The sequence below is a fragment of the Thamnophis elegans genome, chromosome 4, assembly GCF_009769535.1.
Source record: "Thamnophis elegans isolate rThaEle1 chromosome 4, rThaEle1.pri, whole genome shotgun sequence".
In the NCBI taxonomy this organism is placed as follows: Eukaryota; Metazoa; Chordata; class Lepidosauria; order Squamata; family Colubridae; genus Thamnophis; species Thamnophis elegans.
Genome location: NC_045544.1, coordinates 5,911,757 through 5,936,491, shown reverse-complemented (window position 1 = coordinate 5,936,491; position 24,735 = coordinate 5,911,757). Strand labels below are relative to the sequence as shown.

Here is a 24,735-nt window from a genome sequence, read left to right as displayed (position 1 = left end):
AGGCATGGCAATCTATACTGTATTAATATCAAATGTCAATGTACTACAGATACACATCTCTTTTTACTTAACCTTAAAATATTTTATATTGTTTAAAAGTACATTTTAATTCTATTATTAGAGCCTTGTGGATATTTGAATGTACTTTCTTATTTTTCAGATTTCTTCTGATGAATTATCGGCCAAGAAAGGACAGCTATCAGAGGCTTTGCAAGGAACACAGATATTTTAGCAAAATATGGCGACAAGTATGTTACACTTATTTTGACCTTTAATGATGTTATTTCAACCCTTATAACAACATTTAGTCTTTTGATATGTCAAATCAGGTATAGTTTCTGAAACTTAAGAAAAGGGGTTTGAATTAATTTTAAAATTCCTATACCAAAGTGTTTTTCCCAAAGGCAACTGGACTTTCTTGGGTTTTTTCCCCTTGAAAACATTTCACTTCTTCTCATCCAAGACTTCTTCAGAACGTGAATGATTGAGAATCATCATAGACATTTGACTTTCCTCTTGCTAATACTTGCTTATGATTAAAAGGGGAACCAAGATGTTGGTTCTAATGATTATGATGTAATTGTGTAGCTTGTGGCTGTCTACTTTTTGGCAACCCTCCTGTTTATAAATTTCCCCTGATCCTAATTACAAAGTTTGATCTTAATAGCAGACCTTAGACTTAATCTTAAATCTGTTCAAATCTTAGAATAATGGGAATTATCACTCAGTATGTGATACATCAGTGATTATCTCAAATACAATATCTGTTGAATCCAGCTTCAGTCATTCTCAACTTTCCTTGAAGAAGCAGGGGATGATTTTCTCCTCATCATATTAGAAGCTGTGAACTGGCTTTAAGGATAATTTTTTTTAAGTTAGCTTTGTGCATTCTGTTGTGCATCATTTTTAGCAAATGATTCTAAATACTGATAATGCATTATGTATCTAATAAATAATTAGAAAGTGGCTGTGTCACGGCTATGACTATTTGTAGCTGCTTGGGAAGAATAGCAATAGGATCTGGGTACTTGAGAGACCGCCTGCTGCCAATTACCTCCCACAGACCCATTAGATCTCACAGGGTTGGCCTCCTCCGGGTGCCATCTACCAGCCAATGCCACCTGGCTATTACCCGGGGAGGGCCTTCTCTGTGGCAGCTCCGGCCCTTTGGAATGAACTCCCCGCAGGGATTCGGACCCTCACCTCTCTCCAGGCCTTCCGAAAAGCCGTCAAAACCTGGCTTTGTCGGCAGGCCTGGGGGTGATGAGTTCCCTCCCCTCTCGACATGTATGGTTGTGCGACTGTTGCCTACTTTTATTATTTGTATTTTGTCTTTTATGTTCCCCCTTTTTTTCCCCCTTTGAATTGTTCGCTGCCCTGAGTCCTCCCGGTGAAGGGCGGCATACAAATAATAAAATACCAATACCAATACCAATAGCACTTAGAATTACATGCCACTTTGCAGTGCTTCACAGCCCTCTCTTGGTGGCTTACAGAGTCAGCATATTGCCCCCAATAATTTGGGTCCTTATTTTACCCACCTCGGAAGGATGGGTGAATCAACCTTGAGCCTGATGAGATTCGAACTATCAAATTGCAGGCAGCTTGCAGTCAGCAGAAGTAGCCTGCGGTACTCCACTCTGACCACTACGCCTCAGAATAATAAATATACTCGTTTCTCCAAACAAGGTAAATGGTTTTTAGTGAAGTGTTGCTATGGAAGAGCATACATAATCACTCCATCCCCAAATACCAAGTTTGCAGTCTTCAGCATGACATTCAGAAATATTACACTGGCTGCAGTGCATCTCTATAGTATGTGGCATCAGAAAACTTTTGCAAATAATACTTCAGGTCTAGATTATCCATGAAATGTTGCAGTTCACTTGTAAAAGCACCTCCACAGTAGAAAATACAGTTGGTATATTTAATGCAAAGTCTCATCCAGGAAGAAAGGTTACACATAAAGTGAATAATCCAGATCAAATTACTCACCATTATTTTCATAGGCAACCATATGTAGCTGTATTGGTTCTAAATTCATTTTTGCATCCTGTAATTACTTCTGTGAGATTTATTTACTGACATAAAGTGGCATTAGTTCTTGATGTAGTGGAACTCTATTTACTGTTATATTAATGTGTTAAACAGGAAAAACATGTAGTTTAAAGTCTTCTAAATTGCTGCTTTTACAAAGCGAAGTAATTAACGCAGGATTTGTTTCTGGTTGATGAATCTAGGAACCCAAGTTCAGATTGTAAACTATTTCTGGTTTTGTTCTGTTGCTTATGGAAAGAGGAATGTTGTAGTGAACTACCCTAGTGTTCAGTAAGCCAAGATTTATCAAAATCATGGTTTCTTATTCTATGCTATTGCAGTCTATTTTTGAAAATCACATATGTATCTTTAATTTGTTTTGTAGAATGACAAATGATGAGAAAAACGAAATGGAAAATCATATAAAGTCCTTGCAAGAGTGTTCCAAACTCTTATCTAGTGAAGGTTTGATACAGTTGGAGGAGGAAAGAATATAGAAGATGAAAACATGGATGCAAAGGTAGCCTAAAACCTCTATAATTTAACTGATGATCGTGTATGGTCTAAACCTTACTTATTGCATGGGTATAGAACTGTATATTACTTTAAAAAAAAAACCGGCATTAAGTTGTGTGCATCAGACAAAAGGAGGACTAAATGAAAACATTCTGTATTTTTCTGTAATAAGAATTATTATTGAATGTATAAAAAGGAAAATATAGTCATGCATATATCAATAATCTTTAAATCTGTGTCTTGCATGAACTAAAAACAACAAAAAATCATACATCACTTACCTTTCTTTTTAAAAACCATCTTTTACAAATTCTATGTTTCAGAATCCTGACACCCTACAAAATTTGGTAGATTATATTTCTTGCTTTGTACATTTATTTCAAAAGTTCATTAAATTTCAGCTGGTTACATACTTATGAAAGGGCGCTCACCTAACTGTGAGATAAATACCTTAAGGCCTCTCATGATATGTAAAAGTATTACAAAATGTCAGTTAATATATGCAATTATATATATATAAATATATTTAATATATGAAAAAAAAACCCTAACTTTCACGTGTGTATTAAATGTTTCTAATGGATGACTTTCAATGCAAACCAGTTGCAATGCATTTAAGTGGTTACAGTGGTGTCAACTTAAAAGTGCTGTATGCTGTAAACATGAGTAGCATGACTATTGGTATCATTATTTTCTGAATATTCTTAACTTCTCACCAACCACATAGCTGGCATGACACTTTGTCTTCCAGGAACGTGTCTTTTTCACTCACTTATATGATCATTGGCTCTTGTATTTCACTAACCTTGTTGATGTGTGCAGAACATAAGACTTTTTGGTTTGCTGATGCATGCAGTGTCTCAATCTTGTATCACACCATGTGCAGTTGAATCACTGACATAGATCATTTCTGCATTGACTTGCTAACATTCACAGTCTTGCTCCAAATCTGGTAAGTAAATGACTTTTATTGCCATCTACAGATAAGTATTTAAATTCAGAGATTTCATCTTTTGATATTTATTGGATACTGAAAAAAATATTTTTATGTTCTTAGGTAGACAAAGTCATAGCTGGCATCATTGACCAGGCTACCGAGAGACGTTTTCAGTCTTCCAGGCAATTCATAAAGGCCTTATTGACTATGACACTGGAATCCAATTACTTCAGAGGCAGATTATTTTATCTGGTTTAATTTCACCTACTTTGAGAAAGAATTTTGATCTTGAACAAGCAAAGACCCTTAACCTTGTTGATGAACAAGTTGCATCGGAACTGCAAGCTTTGCAGAACGCCAAGGAGGTTGTTTCGCAACTGAGTGCAACCACAATCCCGGTTGTGGCTGCTTTGGAGCAAGGAATCATTTCAGAATCTTTGGCTGTTAAAATTCTTGAGATCCAGCTTTCTGGAGGATATCTAAAAATAGTCGGGGCAGAAGAACCACTAACTTTGCACAAAGCTTTCCAAAACAAACTGATTTCTGGAGCGCTATATGCTAAGGTCCTAGAAAGCCGGGACGCATCGAGAGACCTTATTGATCCCAATACTGCAGAAAAGTTATCATTTGAAGAATTGCTTGAAAGGACTGTCATACCCAAAGAAACAGGCTTAAGGTTTTTACCAGTGGCTCTTCAAGAAAGAGGCAAAATAACACTAACGTGCGGAAGGAAACAACTGTTATGAGGGCAGCTCATGAAGGACTCATAGAGAAGGAGACTATGTTCAGGCTGTTAGATGCTCAGCTACTTTCCGGGGGCATAATTAATCCCAATTCAGATCACAGGATGACTGTCGAAGAAGCAATGAGAGAGGAGTCGTAGATCAAGATACTGCCTGTGCTCTTTGGACTCGCCAAGTCCGGACAGGTGGAATCCTGTCACCAAACTCCCCGAAACGTTTGACTGTAGATGAAGCTGTACAGTGCAACCTGATCTCTTCTACTTGTGCCTTGCTGGTGTTAGAGTCACAGCAAGGTTTCGTAGGACTCATTTGGCCCCAAAGTGGTGAAATATTCCCCGTATCTGTATGTTTGCATCAAGGAATGATATCTAACGAACTGGCCTGCAAAATTCTAGGCGGGAGGCAAAAAATAGCAGCGCTATATATTCCAGAAACCTCTGAAGTAATGAGCTTAAATAACGCAGCCCAGCAAGGAATTATAGATAGCAACATTTTATCCATTTTGAGTAATATTACTCTTCCTGATGAATTGCCGAACGGGATGATGCGCCATTCCCATTGAAAAGGGCTGCAAGATGTTTCTCATTTTGTGAATTCCATCCATCTACCCGAGTGGAGAAAGAAAGGACACCCAACGTCTGAACACCAGCAAACTCGCAAGTCCCCACTCACAACAGAATCGAAAGCTATTCATGTCTTACCTAATGATAAACAGTTATATGGATGCAAATACAGGCCAGAGGCTTTTGTTGCATGGTGGTGACTTAAACGAGGCTGTCAGTTTGTTAATGGATGACGAGAACTCTGAATGCATTGCAGTTGGAACTGAAGAGCAATTTCGTGAATCTTCTGAAAACAGGGAGGGTCCATATCTTGAGCCACAGCCTAAAACTGTAATACTTAACTCTGTTACTGGCAGTGCTTTAGATCAAGAGACAAGTAACCAAAGTATGCTTGGCAACAATAACACGGGGGATTTCAAGAAACTCACGAGAATTTAGTTAACCAATCATGCGCTAAGGCTGATCAGGCAGAAGAGTCCCTTGATAAGCATTGGCAAGGAAATCTTCTTTTAAGCGGAAATGAAGTTGGCGTAAGCATGATAGGCAGGGAAAATCAGAGTGTCGGTGAAAATCTTTTAGCTAACTTAGACAATGTTTTGGATATAAATAATCCTTCAGCGTTTATTAATGGAAGAAAACTGCCAAACCACACCGAGGAATGTCCGCCTCACTTTCCGCAGGATAATGAAGAAATTATATTAACAAAAGATGAAGAAAACGTTAATTTCCAGAATAGTTTACTTGCCACTGTGAAAACTGGCCATAAATATTTAAAAGGTCATATTCAGGAAGAATTAGGGGCTTGTAATGAAAAATGGACATTACAGTCAGATGCTAACATCATTGCTGCATCCCATAATAATAATTACAGAGCCTCTCCTTTGGAAGCTACAGAGCCTACTCCCGATAGCCTATTATTAGATAGTTGTATGAATAGCCATTGGATAGCTGTGATGGAAAATGCTTTTTCTAAGGGTGACCTACCTCTGAAAGGCAACATCGGTTTGATAAATCAGGAACAGATTAAAACGGAAAGAAGTGAATCTCCGGAGAGCAATATTAATATCAACGACAAACTCGTAAATGAAAGTAACATAAATGGTAGAACTTTGCATGATGATTGTAATAAATCTTACGGAGTTCCACCATTGGAAGTGACATTAAATCCATTGAGCCCTTTCGGTCAGATCACGTTATGATCACTAATATTGGTCTTCCAGTGGAAGGCAATATTGATACAACATTGGCAGGAATCAGTTCTGCATTTTTTGGTGTTTCACCCGTCAGTACAGATGCCCCCCTTAGATTACTTAATGAACTGTCAGTGAATGATAATAGCTCACTTCTAGAAGGCAGCAATAGTAAGCCTTGTGAAACACGGGATGAAAGAAAATGTATCACTCCACATTCTGAAAGTAGTAATGAATACAAAGATAGTCGAAGCCTTTGTGATATAGCTAAGCATAAAGATGGCAGCATACATAATTATCGTAGTGATGATTTTGTTGATAATATAGATAAAGTTGATAAGGGTAGGTCCTCTACAGATAAGGGAAGTATTATTCCAGAAGCCAGTGACGAAGTACAGTGTATTAAAATTGCTGTAGATAAGCCAACAGAAAAGCATCAAAATATCTTCTGCATGAGAAAGAGGGGTTTTCTATGCTTTGGTCAACTGGATAACGACGATGCACCTGAAACTGTGGGTAAGAACCCATTCAGTGGAGGCACTGTTCAAGAAGAGAAGGGAGAAGGGAGTGGAAATGTAGATAAGGAATGGAGGGAAAAAGAAAGACACGAGGTTCTTACCTCTCTGAGAAAATTGGGTGAAGGTGAAATAAAACAAGATAGGCAAGAGCAGAGTGGTAGTACTGAAGAAGGAAATTATTCTGATGATACGGCACAAGAAAGCATTTCTGTAGATGATTACTTAGGCAATAAGGATAAAGAAAGTGAAGATGACTTTGATAGTTATGTTTGTAGATTTTGATTATTATACATCTGATGAGACTGATTATGAGAATGAGGAAGGGATAGAAATGCATTACTCACAGTGCCAAAGTATAAGCACTGGCAGACAGCGTTTAGGAGAAAAGAGAGAGCAGTTTCAAAAACAGCAGAAGGCGATTTTACTCATCAGGACTGTAACTTGCAAGTAGAGTTGAAAAACGGCTTACCGTGTTTTAAAAGAAACGTCGTTGATGACTGTCAAAATATAACGAATGGTAAAAGTAAAGATGAAGCCAGAAAGATGCTGAAAATGTTTTAGAACCTTTCTTAGAAATAAAGTTTGACGCACGTGGCAGTCAAACTGTGGCTTCAGGGAATGCCACTGGAACAAAAAATGTTCAGGCTGAGCCAGACATTGTTCTTCAAAACACTTTGTCCTCTGACCACAACGAGGCTATCGGGCAAGATGTAAAAGCAGCGTCATTTCTGAATTGTAAGGAAAGTCATGGAGTAAATGATAGACAGTTAGTGCAGGATATCATGGGTGATGGGAAACAGAATAAAAAGGGGGTTCTGTGGGAGGATAGTAGCCTGGAATCAGATGGAAGCTTGACGAAGAATTGTTCATTGAGTATTAAAAACACTTATGAAACTATTCCCTCATGTCAGGAGAAAGCGAGTCTTGATCAGTTTTCAAAGGAAGCGAAACCCCTTGTACAACCTAGTGGCTTGGCTACAGACGTAACTATTGACCATGAGGAAGTAGTTGATCTTTCTACTTACTTAAAGCAGTGCGCACAAAATATCAAAACCAACGATATCCTAGCGCTGAGACACGGAGTTTCATCCAACGACCCGGAAATTGAAAGAGGCAATAAAGAGAATGGAACGGAAGCTGAACAGCATTCTGAAGAACCGAGTTTCCAGATTCTGACATCAGATACACCAGAACCTATTCAAATGAATGACGCCAAAGAAAGAGAAGGACATTCCAAAGTATACCACGGAAATCTCCAATCAGAAAGCTTTGATATTACGGAAGATCAAACTTCCGAAGAAGTAATTAGCAAAGTTAGAATGGGTTGTAAGGAACATTTGCAAACAGGGGGTCCTTTTTGGATACTTTAGGCGCTATGGGTAACAGCTGGCCTAGTGGAAAACCAAATGTGCATGAAATACTTGTTAATCACAGTAGCGAAAGAAATGACGAGGTAGGGGACATTCAAGATAATAGTTCTACTTTCTTACAAAAAGCCACCAAGAACGATGTGCAGTTACCACCAAAGGGAACACATCTGCCTGATTCTCTTCTAATAGAGGATCAGAAAGTACATTTGTCTAATATCCATGCTACGTTGCATGAAACCTTACCAAATATACTTAAAAACAGAATAGATGATTTCCGCATTCCCCACAATCAGGAAGATAAATCTTTAAGTTATACTGGCACAAGGGCTTTAATGCAAAATGTATTTAAAACAGTCAATCATGTGCATCAGGAGCAGTCTACTCAATCTGATATCAAAGATGAAAACAATGTTGCCGAAACAGCCATTCTGGACAATCCATTTTGCATCCGTGCAAATGAACACCATCCTCCCCCAGGTATTTGGCTTGATAATAGCAGTCCTGATCTCCTCCTTGATATCCTGAAGCCAGATAATTCTAATCATAAAAATAACGGCCAACATGGAATCGTCAGCGTCAAAGACCAGAGGAGTCAGGTGGAAATAGTTTCTCCGCTTGACCAATTGCTTCCAAGTCCAGATGGAGCTAAAGATGCATCAGAATTAAAATCAGTGGCCAGCTCAAGAACCCATCTCCAACCAGTAAAGCTCTTGTTTTGGAAACAAATCAGTCTAAGGAACTATACCATTCAGGAGGAGACTTTTGCGACCATAGCCTTGGAAATGAAGGAATCTTTCCAGGATCTGTGGCAACAAGCACGGTGAGAAGCAATTTTTCACGTTGCTTTGTTTGTTTGAGCGGCTGTAACTATTTCATAGAGGGGACGCAGTGGCTCAGTGGCTAAGACGCTGAGCTTGTCGATCAGAAAGGTCGGCAATTCGGCGGTTCGAATCCCTAGCGCCAATTAATGGAGTGAGGTCCTGTTACTTGTCCAGCTTCTGCCAACCTAGCATTTCGAAAGCATGTAAAAATGCAAATAGAAAAAAATAGGAACCACCTTTGGAGGAAGGTAACAGTGCTCCGTGCACCTTTGTGTTTTAGTCATGCTGGCCATATGACCACGGAGACATTTCGGACAGCGCTGGCTCTTCGGCTTTGAAACGGAGATGAGCACCGCCCCCTTAGAGTTGGGAACGAACAACTAGCACATATATGCAAGGGGAACCTTTACCTTTAGCAATAGCAATAGCAGTTAGACTTATATACCGCTTCATAGGGCTTTCAGCCCTCTCTAAGCAGTTTACAGAGTCAGCATATTGCCCCCAAACAATCCGGGTCCTCATTTCACCCACCTCGGAAGGATGGAAGGCTGAGTCAACCTTGAGCCGGTGAGATTAGAACCGCTGAACTGCAGATCACAGTCAGCTGAAGTGGCCTGCAGTACTGCACCCTAACCATTGCGCCACCTCAGCTCTTTACATTACCATTTCATCAAACGTCAAAACGGTAGGGAAATTGCTTTAAATTTCCTATAAAGAAACATAAACGTTCTCTAGTTATTGGTATTGTAGGATCACTGGTAAAAATTAAGTTGACCCTCCCGGCTTATTTAAACTGCAGCTGTGAAGAGTGAAACTACAGCTGTAACAATGTGAGCAATAATAAATGCAGATGAATTGCTTTCATAAATAGTTTTGCTAAAATGACTTGTTGTTCAATAATGTTTCCAGTTACCCAGTGCTCTGCAGCCCTGTTCTTGCTACACAGAGAACTTGAGAAGGCACTTGATAATAGTCCAGATATGAAATTTCTCTTAGATGATCTGCAGCCCATCAGTAATGACTTGGAAGCTCTAAAAATACAACTTGAGCAATTAGAGGTAAATTATTGATTAGTATAGAAATGTTTGTTTATTTAACAAATGTACATGGCTTACAAGCTTATGTGACTGAAATAGGATTCAGTCCAGATCTCCCCTATTTGAATTCTGTGTTTATGCATTGTATCATTTTCATGTTAAGAACGTCAATGTGTAAAGTTACAAGTTTTAGTAGGAGTAGTAGTAATATTACACAAGTCAATTATTCTTTTTTTTTCCGATAGGCAATACAAATCTGTTTTATCCCTGATAGAATATAATTCATTCTGCTTAATAGAATGAAGAGTAGAATTCATCTATTTTTATTCTCATTTCATGTTAACGTTTTGTACTTTATTTTTTATTCGAAAACAAGTGTTTTATTTCCATTTCATTCCATACAATCACATGTATACTGTGCATAACCGGGGCATATAACATTGAATAATAAAAACAGCGCTCACTTTTATAGACAATACCCCCCACAATACAAACCCAATATACCACCTTGACCCACCATACACCCTCTTTCACCCCCCTCCAACTTTCATTCTTCCTTCCTACATACCCCTCTACTTCCTACTTCCCCTCCCCCTCTATCACTCCTCTCTCCCAATACCTTCCCTCCCTTCCTTCTCCTCCTCCCTCCGATCCTCTCTCCCACCCTCTCTACCCCTCTTTCTTCTTTCCCTCTACTCCTCCTTCGGTGTACCTCTATTGTCTGCCACTATGTTCAGCTTGTCCTATTTTTACACTAACATTGAAGTTTTGTACTTTATTTTTTATACTTGTAGGCATTTGAATCAGGACTTACGGGGTTGCTGTCACCTTGCGAAAGATATGAAGTTGGCAGAAGACTTTCTGGAATTACAATCCAGAGATGTTCCTGCAGAGCAGGAACTGAAGATTAAAAGAAACTTACAATTGCTTAGAGAGAGAATTCTCTGTGGTCTGTGAAATGTCTTCAAACCGAGCAAAGCAAATAGTCTTTGCTGTAGACTCTGAAATGGTCAGTTCATATTCCATATTTTGCTTGCTTGCTTTAGTCGGGGACATTACCTTAAATAATCCCGTTTAAAACATAATAGAATAAAATTATATAAATTATTAGGTCACAAATTTATGGCCTTATCGGTATTACTTCGCTTTTAAATTCATGTACAACGTACGGCCCCAGTTGAGCCCAGAATTTCTGTTGCTAAGCAAGACTGCTGTTGAGTGAATTTTGCATTATTTTACGACCTTTCTTGCCACTGTTCTAAATCAAATCACCGCAGTTCTTAAGTTAGCAACATTGTTAAGTGAATCTGGCTTCCCCAGTGACTTTGCTTGTCAGAAAATCATCTTCTGGCCCCAGAATACTACGATTGTCATAAATATGAGCCGGTTGCCAAGTGTCTGAATTTTGATCACCTGATCATGCTGGTCATAAGTATGAAAAATGGCCTTAGGTCACTTTTTTAGTGTCTTTGTAACTCTGAATGGTCATTACATTAACTGTTGTAAGTCGAGGACTACATGCCCTTTATCCTTTTCATCTCTTTTTTTATTTCCTCTGTTCCTCTCCCACCTGTCTCCTCTCCATTCCTCTCTCATTAAAAAAAATGTTTAAAATTTCATTGTGTCTAGGGGGAAGAATGTTATAGATTGGTAGGAGAGGCCTCATAGTTTCTGCTCCGATAACATAAAATGACTTTTGCAGAGCTTCAAAACTCAGACACAACATAAGAATAATTTGGTTTTCCTTTCGGTTGTTATAATCTAAGAACGCTTCGGGACCGCCTCCTGCCACATACCTCCCAACGACCTATAAAATCACACAGATTGGGCCTCCTCCGGGTACCGTCGACCGGAGCAATGCCGGTTGGCGACTACTCGGGGGAGGTCTTTCTCTGTAGCTGCTCCGGCCCTGTGGAATGATCTCCCCGCAGAGATCCGGACCCTTCCCACTCTCTCGGCCTTCCGTGAGGCCACTAAAACCTGGCTGTTCCGGCAGGCCTGGGGCTGTTGACCCCAAAATACGGTCCAGCCCCACTTGGAATGGAGTGCATGGTGTGTTTTAAATCTATCTCTTCTTTCTTTCTATTCTTTTGATTTGTATTGTTAGCCGCCCGGTGTCCTCCGGGATTGTGCGGCATACAAATGCTATTAAACTTTGAAACTTTGAAGCTTTGGTTTCTTATTTAAGTGTGAAAAAGCTGTTAGCAAAGTATATCTTTTAAACCCCCTTTTTTTTATTTAGGCCAAGCTTGCTGTATTGCATCAGGAACTTTTAGTCAGTCTTCAGGAGTTCACAGATTGGATTGTTGAAAAGAGTGAAACGATGGATAATTTGACGATGGCGGATGTTGGTGATGTGGAAGATGTGAAGCAAAAGCTTCAGTTAGCCAAGGCAAGTATTAGTTATTATTATTACATTTATTTCCCACCCATCTCGCCACCAAGTGAGTCTAAACCAGGGCTGTCAAACTCCATGCCTGGGGGCCAGATCCAGACCTGAGGCCCAGATCTGGTGCTTAGATCTGGTCTATGGGGCTAGAGAGCCAAGGTGGCGCAGTGGTTAAATGCAGCACTGCAGGCTACTTCAGCTGACTGTAGTTCTGCAGTTTGGCGGTTCAAATCTCACCGGCTCAAGGTTGACTCAGCCTTCCATCCTTCCGAGGTGGGTAAAATGAGGACCCGGATTGTTGGGGGCAATATGCTGACTCTGTAAACTGCTTAGAGAGGGCTGAAAGTCCTATGAAGCGGTATATAAGTCTAACTGCTATTGCTATTGCTACCCTGGAAACAGCAAAGGAGCCCGGCCCGTAGTGCCTCTGCCAGCAAAAATGGAGCCCGGGAGGCGCCCTCCGTTTTGGCTGGCAGAGGGTTGCAGAAAGTTTTCGCAGCCAAAAATGGAGCTCAGGAGCCCGATATTGTCGTTAGAATATTATCTGACTTTCTTTGCTTAATTTGCAGGACCAAGAAAAAGAGCTTGGATGTAGAAAACTGCAACTGGAATCCACAGCATTTGATATTCAGTTCTTCATTTCTGAACATGCCCAAGATCTTTCCCCGAACCAAGCAGGCAACTATTGAGGCCATTAAATTCCACGCAACGACACTTCCAGGAAATGCAAGAAATAATTAAGATCTCAAGTGGATCGTTTCGAATCTCTCTTACAAACAGCTCAAGTCCTTATTGATCACCAGGTTTGCTTCTCTGTGTGGCCTTGTGCTTACTATACTTTAGATAGCTAAAGCAACAAGGTGCCAAAATTACAGGCCACCTAAACTTCGAAGCTGTTGAACGCTGGATTTATCCTTCAGAATTCTAGGGAGGCATTATCGACAGTTAGTTAACGATCATTTAAATTTACCCTTCAAAATAATAACTTTTTACAACATAGGAATATTTTGGCTTCAAATGACACTTAAGGAGCCGAGGTGGCGCAGTGGTTAAATGCAGCACTGCAGGCTACTTCAGCTGACTGCAGTTCTGCAGTTCGGCTGTTCAAATCTCACCGGCTCAGGGTTGACTCAGCCTTCCATCCTTCCGAGGTGGGTGAAATGAGGACCCGGATTGTTGTTGGGGGCAATATGCTGACTCTGTAACCGCTTAGAGAGGGCTGAAAGCCCTATGAAGCGGTATATAAGTCTAACTGCTATTGCTATTAAACAAGCAACCATAATATAGAAAGAGTGGGATCTAAATTGGAATTAGGATTTGAGTATGTAGGGGGAAAAAGGGGAGTTTGGTGATTAAATCCTACTTCTTCCTGTCAAGTTCAGCCGAAACCATCAATGCCTTTACATGTGGGGAAACCATTGTAGAGCTTATAAATTTTCATGGTCTTTTAGGGTGGGTGATGCATTGTTTGGGATTTATTTTATATCTAAAGCTGCCCAGCTGGAGATGCCTCAACTAGTACATGAAAAACAGAGACTTGTTCAAACAGAGCTAATAGAAAAGGCATAACTCCAGCTAGATTTCAAGAGGTAGTGTTTAAGGGCCAAGAGTGGAAGTCTTCCTGTTAAAAAGGGTAGGGCTTTATTAAAATAACAGAGGTGAAAACTACATCGAATGGGAGGACAGGATAAGCGAGCCAATGAATCTTATTGCACGCGTGCTTCTGTGGTGTTTACAATACATACATAATCTCAATGCTGATAACATTTACATGTACCAACTTTCTAACTAACTAACCTTGGTTTTGACATCCCTGTTTTAGAATTAATGCTTGTGTGTTACAGATTTTGAACAAGAAAGAAATTTGGATTTTCACACGCCTAATGCATGGCCAGAGTTCTGCTGGGCGATTCCATCTCAAACTGGTCTCTTTACTTACAGCATTTGTGAGGTTTATCCATACCTTTTTATATACCATTTCTTAAACTCTTGTGCAAACTGCTCTCATGTTTACAGCATACTTTTGGAAACAATTTCTAATGAAAGCTTTGCAATGTGGTTGCTTGAAAATTTAACTTATGCAACAACTTTTGTGCGCCTTTTATGCAGCTATGTTCTTATTTCAAAACAGGATTTGATGGATCAGCATCAGGAATTCCAAGACAAATTACAGGATATATGCGATCTACTCACACAGACAGAAAATCAGATCATTGGCCACAAAGAGGCCCTTGTGATTGAAGATAGCAAGACTGAATTACAGCAATACCAAGTCAGGCAACAGGTAAATTGCTGAGTAGCAACAAACACACTAAACAGTCAGAATTTCACCACGGACCAATTTGCAGCAAGTGGAATCACTTCTCATGTTCATGCCATGGCTAGAGTGGTTTAACTTATTGGGCAAACCAAAACGTTGTGAGTGCAAACAATAGATTATTGCTAAACCTGTGATATAAGCCCCAAATTGATGCATTATTCAGCAAATTCTCATTGAAACAAACAGCCTGTACCGAGGAATTCAGGGATTTAGGAGTTAAAACAGGCCTTTAATCTTCCAAAAGGTTTACAGTTTCTATTTTCACCAATAAAGCTTCCCAAAATGCTTCCAAAATTCCACAAAAAGGGAAGGGAATTGAATAGAGGTGCCCTGTGGTTAGATGGTTGATCAATTAAATTTAATAAATAAAAATAAATAAATATTTTTATTTCCGTTGTCATCCTTCTTCAAGGAACTGCAGAAAAGCATGCAATCAAATGCACAGGCCTTGGCAGAAATTGTGAAAGACACAGAAATGTTCCTGAAAGAGAATGGAGAAAAACTGCCATTGGAAGATAAGACCGCTCTTGAGGGGAAACTGAATGAAGCGAAAACCAAGTGTTTGTTGCTAAGCCAGAAGGCAGAGGAATCCAGAAAAGAGCTGGATAAAGCTGTGACGACAGCTATGAAACAAGAAACAGAAAAGGTTCTTTGGCAAACATTCACTTATTCTTTCGAAACGATTTGTCTTCATAATTTCCGCTTGCGCGTGCTTGTTGATATGAATGAGAAATTTCAGAAAAATCTTTTGACGACTGAAAGAGTTGATCATCGCTATTCATTCATGTTTGCGTATGTTTTCATTTATTCATCAAACATATCTAGATTTCCATATTCATTTATAAATATATTCATCAAACTACAGTTTAAAAAGAAATCTTAAGCCGTTCCAGAAGGCTTAGAAGTGGTGTAGTTCCACAGCGCACCCTTAGAGCAGAGGCTTCTCTAAACACAATAGCATTCCAGTGATTTTCTCGTTTTTTTCTAAAACTGGGATAGAGCAATTATCCTTCCATGGTTATTTCCAAGCGTGACCCGTCAAAACCGCGCTCGACTAAGCAACGCCCGATTAAACCGCGTTGCTGACGTCATCAACAGGGCGACAACAGCCAGCGCAGAGAAAGAAGGGCGCTTTAAATAGCACTTTGAAAGCAAGCCGATTCAACTTAAGGTAAGGGTTAGGTTTAGGGTTAGCTTTAGGATTAGGTTAGGGTTAGGTTAAGGGTTAGGGTTAGGGTTAGGTTTAGGGTTAGGTTAAGGGTTAGGATTAGGTTTAGGGTTAGGTTTAGGGTTAGGTTAAGGGTTAGGATTAGGCTTAGCGTTAGGTTAATGGTTAGGTTTAGGGTTAGGTTTAGGGTTAGGTTTAGGGTTAGGTTTAGGGTTAGGTTTAGGGTTAGGTTTAGGGTTAGGTTTAGGGTTAGGTTTAGGGGGGTTAGGTTTAGGTTTAAGGGTTAATTTTAGGTTTAGGGTTTACAGCGTGCTTCTCTCTCCGCGCTGTTGTCGCCCTGTTGATGACGTCAGCGACGCGGTTTAGTCAGGCGCGGTTTAGTCGAGCGCGGTTTTGTGGTGGAACCATTTCCAAGTAACCAAATGCTCCAAAAAAACCAAATAATCCTCTTTTAACAACCACTTGTTCCCTGGATGGATTTATGATGGTGTTGAACATGTGATACTTAGGACTTAGGCAACGCCCCTACAGCCACGTGATCGTGAACCAGGTGCTCGGCAACATGCTTGCAATTACAACGTTGCAATATCCCATAGTCACATCATCACTTTTGTGAGTCCTTCACTGCCAGCATCGGGCAAGCAAAGTCAATGGGGAAGCTGGCAGGAGGTTGCAAATGGTGAACACAGGGCATTGCACCGAATGAGGACACAGAATTTGCTTAATGACAGCAACTGAAAGTACCAAAACAGCTGCCATTAAGCACCTTGATTATGCAGCGGTGTTGGAAATTCCAGTTAGTAATAAATAATTCGCTGTTTGTATCCAAATAATTTGGGAATATTTTAAGGAAGGAAAGCAAGCATAAAATCAGTGCACATTGGTTTGGTTTGGTTTATTAGATTTATATGCCGCCCTTCTCCCAAGGACTCAGGGCGGCGTACAACATTAAAAGAAACACATAATACAAAAGTTAAAAGTAATTAATAGAATATCCCAAACATACCCAATTAGAATTAACAATAACATTAAAAAAAATTGAATTAAAATTAACAATGATCAATAATTTATTTTGTTTTGTTCAGGCCGGGCCGGCTTGCTGGAAAAGTCAACTTTTTAAGGCGCGTCGGAAGGACCGGAGGTCGGGGATTATATGAAGCTCCGGGGGCAGCTCATTCCAGAGGGAAGGGGCTCCCACAGAGAAGGCTCTCCCCCTGGGGGTCGCTAGCCGACACTGTCTGGCCGACGGCACCCTGAGGAGGCCAACTCTGTGGGATCGCACTGGATGGTGGAGGCTACCGGTGGCAGTAGGTGGTCTCGCAGGTATCCTGGGCCTAAGCCATGGAGCGCTTTAAAGGTCATAATTAGTACCTTGAATCGCACCCGGAAGACAACCGGCAACCAGTGCAGGCCGCCTAAAAGGGGTGTAACATGGCAGCACCTAGGTGCCCCCATGATAACCCGCGCAGCCGCATTCTGGACCAGCTGAAGCCTCCGGGTGCTCTTCAAGGTTGTTCTTGTTTGTTTTTTCGAATCAAGGAGCATCTTTATTTTCACATTTGTTTTTAGACTTACCGTTTTGATAGCCAGAAAGTTCTTTCATTTTCAGCCAAAATTTGAATTGCTAGCATATATTGGGGGACATTTTACATCTGTACCTGTAAATATTTTTGAGCATGCTACTGAATGGTTTGAACTTCGATTGTTCAGGTTGCAGCTAGACAACAACTTGAAGAGAGCAAAAATGTGATAGAAAATCTTCTGGACTGGCTGTCAAATGTAGATAAGGACGCTGATCATAGAGATACAAAAAGTGAGCCAACAATCAAACAGAATGGTACTCATTTCCATGAAGGGGATGGAGAGGATTTGAATGGAGGGGAAGATGAAGTAAATGGCAACTTGCTAGAAACCCAAGAACAGAATGAAACTCTTGTAGATGGACAGCGTACAACATCGGACGATAATCTCAACATGAAATACCAGAAGGCTAAGGTAGTGTATACACCTGCCATATTAGTAATTGCAATTCTAGAGGGTGGGGGAAGGAGGTATGGATGGAGTTAGGGGTGGCCTGCTGGGGGTTTGCAGGGGTCGGGAGAACCTCTAGCCAAAATTCTGTGCAGTTGGAGAACCTCCAAATCCTGCTCCTGGCTGGCCCTCTCCACCCCTCCCCTACCAGGAGTCCCAACGTTGATTGTTTTGGATGCAGGTAAGTACAGGGTGTGTGCGGAGGCTCAGGGAGGGTAAAAACAGCCTGACCAGAAGTTCGGGAAGGCTGGAAACGGGCTTGGGGAGGATCTTTTCGCCCTCCCAGAGGCTTGAGCAAAGTCTCTGGAGCCCGGGGAGGGCAACCCCCCCCCCGTGGTGCAGAAGGCCGACTAGTCCACGCCCACCATAACCATGCCCATCCAGCAACCGGGCAGAGAACTCCCTACTAACATTTTTGAAGCCCACCCAGAGGTGGGTTCCTACCAGTTCGCACCTATTCGGTAGAACCGGTTCGTCAAATCTACCGAGCCGGTTAGAAGAGGTTCCACCAGTGGACCCGGAAAGCAGGCCACACCTACAGAAGAGGTTCCGAAACTTTTTGAAACCCACCACTGGTCCTTGGATATGATTATTCTACACTATCATGCTCCTATTTATAAAACTCAGGGCCTCTGTGAAAGGCAAGGATGACTACTGCGTTTGTGGTGCAATCAGAACATGGCGTGTGTTGAAGTTGTTTTAACGCAAACCAAAGATGCCTTTTAAAAAACAAGTTTACATCCTATTCTTATGCATGCCAGTGCTGTGTGTGAGGTAATTTAAGATGGTTCTGACAAGTGTCGTCGGCATCTTCATATCCGGTCACATGGGCGGCAAGCCACTCCCATCCGGTCACATGGGTGGCAAGCCACTCCCACAAAGGAGGCCACACCCACAGAGTAGGTTTGAACGATTTTTGAAACCCACCACTGAGCCCACCCCTGGATGGAGTAAAAAGAAGACACATCCTTGACTGCTTAAAATTGAGTCGAGAATATGTAAAACAAGTTCTAGTGGAATCAAACCTTATTGCTGGGACCATTCTAAGTTTCTAAATATATTGGAGCTGCTTCCTTTTTTTTGGTGCACTGCAAGGCTCAAAGAGTTCTCATTTGAAATTATGCCCACAAGGTTCAAGAGTGGAACCAAGGGGTGGTTTGATTGGAGTACTAAGAGAATAGAAAGTCAGAGGAAAAAGGGTCAAAGAAAAGTGGAAAAAAAACCTCTTTGTGATACTTTCCAACATAATTCAACAACAGGATACATACATAGGAACATAAATGCCCTTATAAACCAGCAGGAGAATTTCCTCAGGGAACTCACTATTAGGAGTACTTCCATGGATGTCCAAGAAGCCTATATGATGAAATGTGTACGAGTCAATTTAGTGTAATGATAAAGATACCAGGCTAGAAAATCAGAGATTGTGAGTTCTAGTTCTGTCTTAGGCGTAAAAGACGGCTGGATGTTTAATCTCTCTCAGCCCAGCTCACTTTACAGAGTTGTTTTTTTGTGGGGGAAATAGCAGGAAGGACTATTATATATCGTGTTTCCCTGAAAATAAGACAAGGTCTTATTTTCTTTTGACTCCTGAAACAAGCGCTTGGCCTTATTTTCAGGGAGGTCTTATTATTTTTTAGGTGCAGGAGGCGGCACGACTGCTGCTGTATTCCAATATTTTCGAGGGAGGGCTTATTTTAGCGCATGCACTCAAAAGCCCAATTGGGCTTATTATCCGGGGAGGTCTTATTTTCAGGGAAACAGGATACTGTATATTCACTGCAGGTAGTTCTCAACTTACAACCACAATTGAGCCCAAAATTCCCGTTGTTAAGTGAGACATTTGTTAAGTGAGTTTTGCCCCATTTTATGACCTTTCTTGTCACGGTTGTTAAGTGATTCATTGCAGTTAAGTTGGTAACCAAGTTGTTAAGTGAATCTGGCTTCCCCCTTTTGCTTGTCAGAAGGTTACAAAAGTTGATCACACGACATAGCAACGGTCATAAATATGAAGCAGTTGCCAACGCCTGGATTTTGATTCACCTGTTCATGGGGATGCTGCAAAGGTCATAACAGTGAAAAAAAGGTCATAAGTCACTTTTTCCAGTGCTGTTGTAACTTTGAAAGGTCGGTTCCACCACAAATGCGCGAACAACAAAAGCGCGCCTGACTAAACCGCGGTGACTAAAGCGCGGTGACAAAACCGCGCGACGAATGAGCGACAAATTAGCCCTAAAGCGTGCTGACAAAAGCGCGCCGACAGAAGCGCGCTGTAACGTAACCCTAAACCTAACCCTAAACCTAACCCTAAACCTAACCCTAAACCTTACCTTAACTTAAATTGCGCTTCTGTCGGCGCGCTGTTGTCGGCGCGCTTTTGACATCGCGGTTTTAGCGCCCGGTTTTGTCGGCGCGCTTATGACATTCGCGCTTTTGTCGGGTCACGTGAAAGGTCACCACATGAACTGCTGTAAGTTGAGGACTACCTGTACTTATAAGAGTAATAAAGGTAGGATTACAAAAATTCAGTTTTAAAAAAAAAATACATATTTTGACATGAACCCAATCGGAACCTTTTGAATAAGTTTTAACATGTTTGCATGTGGTCACTTTGGCAATGGGAGATTAAATGAGTAAAGAAGCATATCATAGCATATAGTAAAGAATCAGTTGTTGATTCTAAGTAATTCTCAATGTCCCCATGAATAGAGAATTACTAAAAATTGGTATCCTGCTGTAGAGCAAAAGCCTAATTCCAGGCACTCTGGATTTCTCCCCAGGCGCAGCACGAAAAAATTATCTCTCAGCAACAAGCCGTCATTGTAGCGACCCAATCCGCCCAGGCTCTGCTTGAGAAGCAAGGACATCACCTTTCGCCGGAGGAAAAAGAAAAAATCCAGAAGAACTTAAAGGATCTGAAGGCGCAGTACGAGACCGTCTTGGCCGAATCCGAACAGAAGCTGAAATTAACACGCTCGCTACAGGAGGAGCTCGAGAAGTTCGAGGCCGATTACGCCGAGTTTGAAAGTTGGCTGCAGCTGGCGGAGCAAGAACTGGAGAACCTGGAGATCGGAGCCTCCGACTTTGGCGGCATCGTCATCAAACTGCAAAGGCAGAAGAGCTTTTCCGAAGATGTCATTTCTCACAAAGGGGATTTGCGGTTTATCACTATCGCCGGACAGAGAGTATTGGACGCGGCTAAGTCCTGCAACAAAATAGAAGGTGCCAGATATGAGAAAGAAGGCATGGATACTTCATCAACGTACATGGAGGTACAGAATAAGCTGGATGGAGCTACTGGTCGCTTCAAGACTCTCTATTCTAAGGTAAATCGGATTGCATGTCTGTGGGATTTTTTTTTTTTTTTAAAATATTGCATTATATCTCACCTTTCTTCACAGTTTTCCAAGTTTGGCTCTCCCGGTGTTTTTTGTTTTTTTTTATCTCTACAAGTCAGATTGGGCTGAGGGAAAGTGACTAGATATACCGCTAGTCCTCAGCCAACCACAGTTGGTTTTGGAACTTCCATTGCTGAGCTAGGTGGTCATTAAATATATTATGCCTGATTTTATCATCTTTTTTTTTGCCACCGTTTTAAGCAATTCCACTCTGATCATTAAGTGGGTGACGTGGTCACTGTTCTGACCCCCCTCGTTCCACACCAAAGCACACTCCGATCCAGAGATAAATTACGGCATTCAATTAACAGACAAACAGGTCCTTGGCAGTAACCCAGCACAGACAAGCTTGGGAAGCAATAAACACAGATAAGGCTTGGCAGCAATCCAGCCTGCCAAGCTCATACAAAGTTCTCCGACATTCGATTCTGTGTTGACTTCTGCAAAGAGGGGTGTGTGCACAAGTAGCCTTTTTATAGTCTGGAGAGGAGCCTAATAACCACCAGCTGAGTGCAATCACCTCCTGTAATTGCATAATTGTTCCTGACGCCTAGTAGCTTTTTGATGGCGTGCATCCAGGAACAACTCACTACTGGCTTCCGGCTCACTCTCCCTTGTCTCCCCCCCACTGGTCCAAGGCCCAGGCGCCTCCTGGTGGCGAACCAGCCTCTCTGCGCCCTGCTCGGAGTCGGAACCCTGTCCAGGGTCCTCCACATCCTCCAGAGCTGACTCATAGGGCCCCTCGCTGTCAGAGTCTGGTGGCAGCTCCAACGGCACCTGCTGGGTCACAACAATTCACTAAGGAAATCAGGGTTCTCTCATTGACTTTCCTTGTCAGAAGCTGGCTGGGAAAGTCTCAAATGGCAATCAAGTGACCTCAGGAATCTACAATCACCATAAAGTGGTTGGGGTCAGTGCTGCAAGGACCAATCGTAAGCAACTTTTTCCAGCATTGTTGCAATTTTGAATGATCGCTAATCAAATAGACCTAAGTCAAGAACTACCTGTACTGCACTGACCTGGTGCCATTTCTGAATTTAGCCAGCGAAAACCCAGCGACATTTCTAAAATGAGACTGAAAATTGGTGGGGAATATATACATAAATCAGCATGAATGATCAGCATGATTCCCCATTCCCCCATCCCCCGACGATTTATGTACCTATTCCACACCAGGTATACTTTATACCTGTGCTTTGCTCCTTGATTGTTTTTCCACGAGGTTTCTGGGTATACTTCAAGTTTTAACCTATGAACTTCTATTTGGTTTGGCCTTTATCTACGTGAATCAGTGTAGGGGAATCAACCATTTAAGCTGTGTTAAGACAATGCATTCGTTAAATACACACCCCTAAACCTTAAATTCTTCCAGTGAATAGAAAGTTCAGTGTTAATTACTTTGCTGCAATCTATAAGTTTCATTTTTAAAAAAAAAAAAAAAAAACATTTATATATAGTTTGGCATTTATCCACTAGGTGGTGCTAAGTGTATTAATTGTAAAAAAATCACTCAGTAGTCAGAAGAAAAAGAAAGAAAAAATGATGAGAAAACTTCTAAAATTTAGATTCTTACAATGCATATTCTGTCAATACATACAAAGGGAAGTATCACACATCCCTTACACTATTATTACCTTTATCTTCATTAAAAGAAAATGTTATATGCCAGTATTTTCAAAACCAATTTCTGATAAAGCAATGAATAAGAGGAAAGTTCTACTGTACTGTAGAAAAATTGAATAGTATAAAATCAGTAGCATTTTGGGAAAATAATACATATGAAATTTATTGAAGCACTGATTATATTGTTTGAATGCAGCCAGTAGGATTGAACACATAATAAGATTAAACACATAAATAATTTGTCATCAGTTTTTTGCATTTCCTGGTGAAACGGTTCCACCACAAAACCGCGGTGGACTGAAGCGCGCTCGACGAAACCGCGTACCTGACGTCATCACAACGCGACGAAAAAAGCACGCTGTGAGCGCTAAAGCTAAAATTAACCCCTAAACCTAAACCTAACCCCCCAAAACCTAACACTAAACCTAACCCTAAACCTAACCCTTAACCTAACCCTAAACCTCACCCTAAACCTAACCCTTAACCTAACGCTAACCCTTAACCTAACCCTAAACCTAACCCTAACGCTTAACCTAACCTTAACCCTAACCCTAACCCTTAACCTAACCCTAAACCTAACCCTTACCTTAACGTGAATTGGCTTGCTTTCAAAGCGCTTTTTAAAGCGCCCTTTTTTCTCAGCGGTCGTATTTGTCGTGCTGCTGATGACTTCAGGTACGCGCTTTAATTGGGCGCGCTTTAGTGGACCGCGGTTTTGTCGTGCCACGGGTGAAACAGCCACAAGTATTTTCTTGACATGGTTTCCTAGTTTGTTCCCATCTATCTTACCACTGTGTGTTTATGTCCATGTGTTGATTTATTACAACAGAAACATGAAAAGACCCTATATCAAAATTAAGAACAAGAAAGTTTTATCCACTGATGAAACAGTTTCTGACAAAATCAGAAAGGAACGAATGCCTATGGCAAATTGCAAGGGGCTGTATATACAAGAAGAAATTCCTACTGTTAACTACGAATATAATTTTTTAAAAAACCAATTCTCTTTTTAAATGCTGTTTTCTTTTCTGCGTCTTCTAGTGTAGTATTTTTGGAAATAATCTCAAAGATCTGGTAGACAAATACCAAAACTACAAAGATGCGGCATCTGGGCTTCAGTCCGGACTCCAAGACTGTGAAGAAGCTGTGAACAAGCAACTGTCTGAAGCGATTGCTGGGGATCCAAAAAATCTTCAAAGGCAGTTAGAAGAAACCAAGGTAAATCTTGTTGCTAGGTTAAAGGCATTAAGGCAAAAGCAGATTACAAAGTAAAGAGAGAGACTTGAGAGACCGCCTGCTGCCAATTACCTCCCAAAGACCCGTTAGATCTCACAGGGTTGGCCTCTTCCGGGTTCCGTCCACCAGCCAATGCCACCTGGCTACCACCCGGGGGAAGGCCTTCTCTGTGGCAGCTCCGGCCCTTTGGAACGAACTCCCCGCGGAGATTCGGACCCTCACCTCTCTCCAGGCCTTCCGGAAAGCCGTCAAAACCTGGCTGTGCCGGCAGGCCTGGGGTTGATGAGTTCCCCTCCCCTCTCGACTGGTATGGCTGTGTGATTTTCGTGTATTTTAATTATGTGTACTGTGTTTATGTCCCCTTTCCCCCCTGAGTTCTTCGCCGCCCTGAGTCCCTCCCGGAGAAGGGCGGCATACAAATAAACTAAATACAATACAATACAATACAATAAGAAAGGAAAACACTCCATATTTTAATGCAGTTTACCCAAGGCAGATTTCCCTTAAATTACATGATAACCTGAATGAGCGGTTTGGTGGCCTAAAGGTGGAGCTTTCGCCGCCTAGTCAGGAAGACTGTGAGTTTGATCCTAGATAGCAGCAGATATTTCTCTCTCTGGGCACAATGAGCAATTGTCTGCTGTGACCTCCACATAGGAGTCAGGAAGGGCATCCGGCCAGCAAACTCTCCCGCTCCGTTCAGTCGCCCGACTCCACCCTGATGCAAGGGATTACAAGGTCGTTAAAAGAAAAAGATAGCCTAAATACAAATATCTTTCAATACTTCCACTTTTTAAAAGTGTATATATTACAGAAAATGTGTAAGAAAGTGGTATTA

The 24,735-nt window shown here is 41.3% G+C and overlaps 2 protein-coding genes across 7 annotated transcripts in view; both read left to right on the top strand.

Annotated features, from left to right (window-relative positions):
- Positions 1-24,735, top strand: part of DST (dystonin) — a 175,041-nt gene that overhangs the window by 4,482 nt on the left and 145,824 nt on the right. For 5 of the 6 annotated variants that reach the window (XM_032216300.1, XM_032216299.1, XM_032216297.1 and 2 more), the window contains exons 2-8: positions 161-248; positions 2,423-2,557; positions 14,253-14,405; positions 14,854-15,087; positions 17,320-17,604; positions 20,421-20,966; positions 23,703-23,879. In XM_032216300.1, coding sequence (XP_032072191.1) covers positions 2,546-2,557; positions 14,253-14,405; positions 14,854-15,087; positions 17,320-17,604; positions 20,421-20,966; positions 23,703-23,879 — 1,407 coding nt within the window. In that variant the 5' untranslated portion in view covers positions 161-248; positions 2,423-2,545. Of the gene's footprint in view, positions 1-160; positions 249-2,422; positions 2,558-12,705; positions 12,925-14,252; positions 14,406-14,853; positions 15,088-17,319; positions 17,605-20,420; positions 20,967-23,702; positions 23,880-24,735 lie in introns of those variants that run through there. The other variant, XM_032216296.1, reaches the window with a different exon arrangement.
- On the top strand, positions 7,789-12,129 carry LOC116507905. Its single transcript, XM_032216301.1, has 4 exons — positions 7,789-8,694; positions 9,605-9,753; positions 10,527-10,741; positions 11,975-12,129. The coding sequence occupies exons 1-2, from the start codon at positions 7,880-7,882 to the stop codon at positions 9,648-9,650; spliced, it is 861 nt and encodes a 286-aa protein (XP_032072192.1). The 5' UTR covers positions 7,789-7,879; the 3' UTR covers positions 9,651-9,753; positions 10,527-10,741; positions 11,975-12,129.

Coding starts and splice junctions, on each gene's coding strand:
- LOC116507905 (XM_032216301.1), top strand. CDS start 7,880: ATGGGTAACAGCTGGCCTAGTGGAAAACCAAATGTGCATGAAATACTT. Junction 8,695..9,604: donor GATCTGTGGCAACAAGCACG/GTGAGAAGCAAT, acceptor TAATGTTTCCAG/TTACCCAGTGCTCTGCAGCC.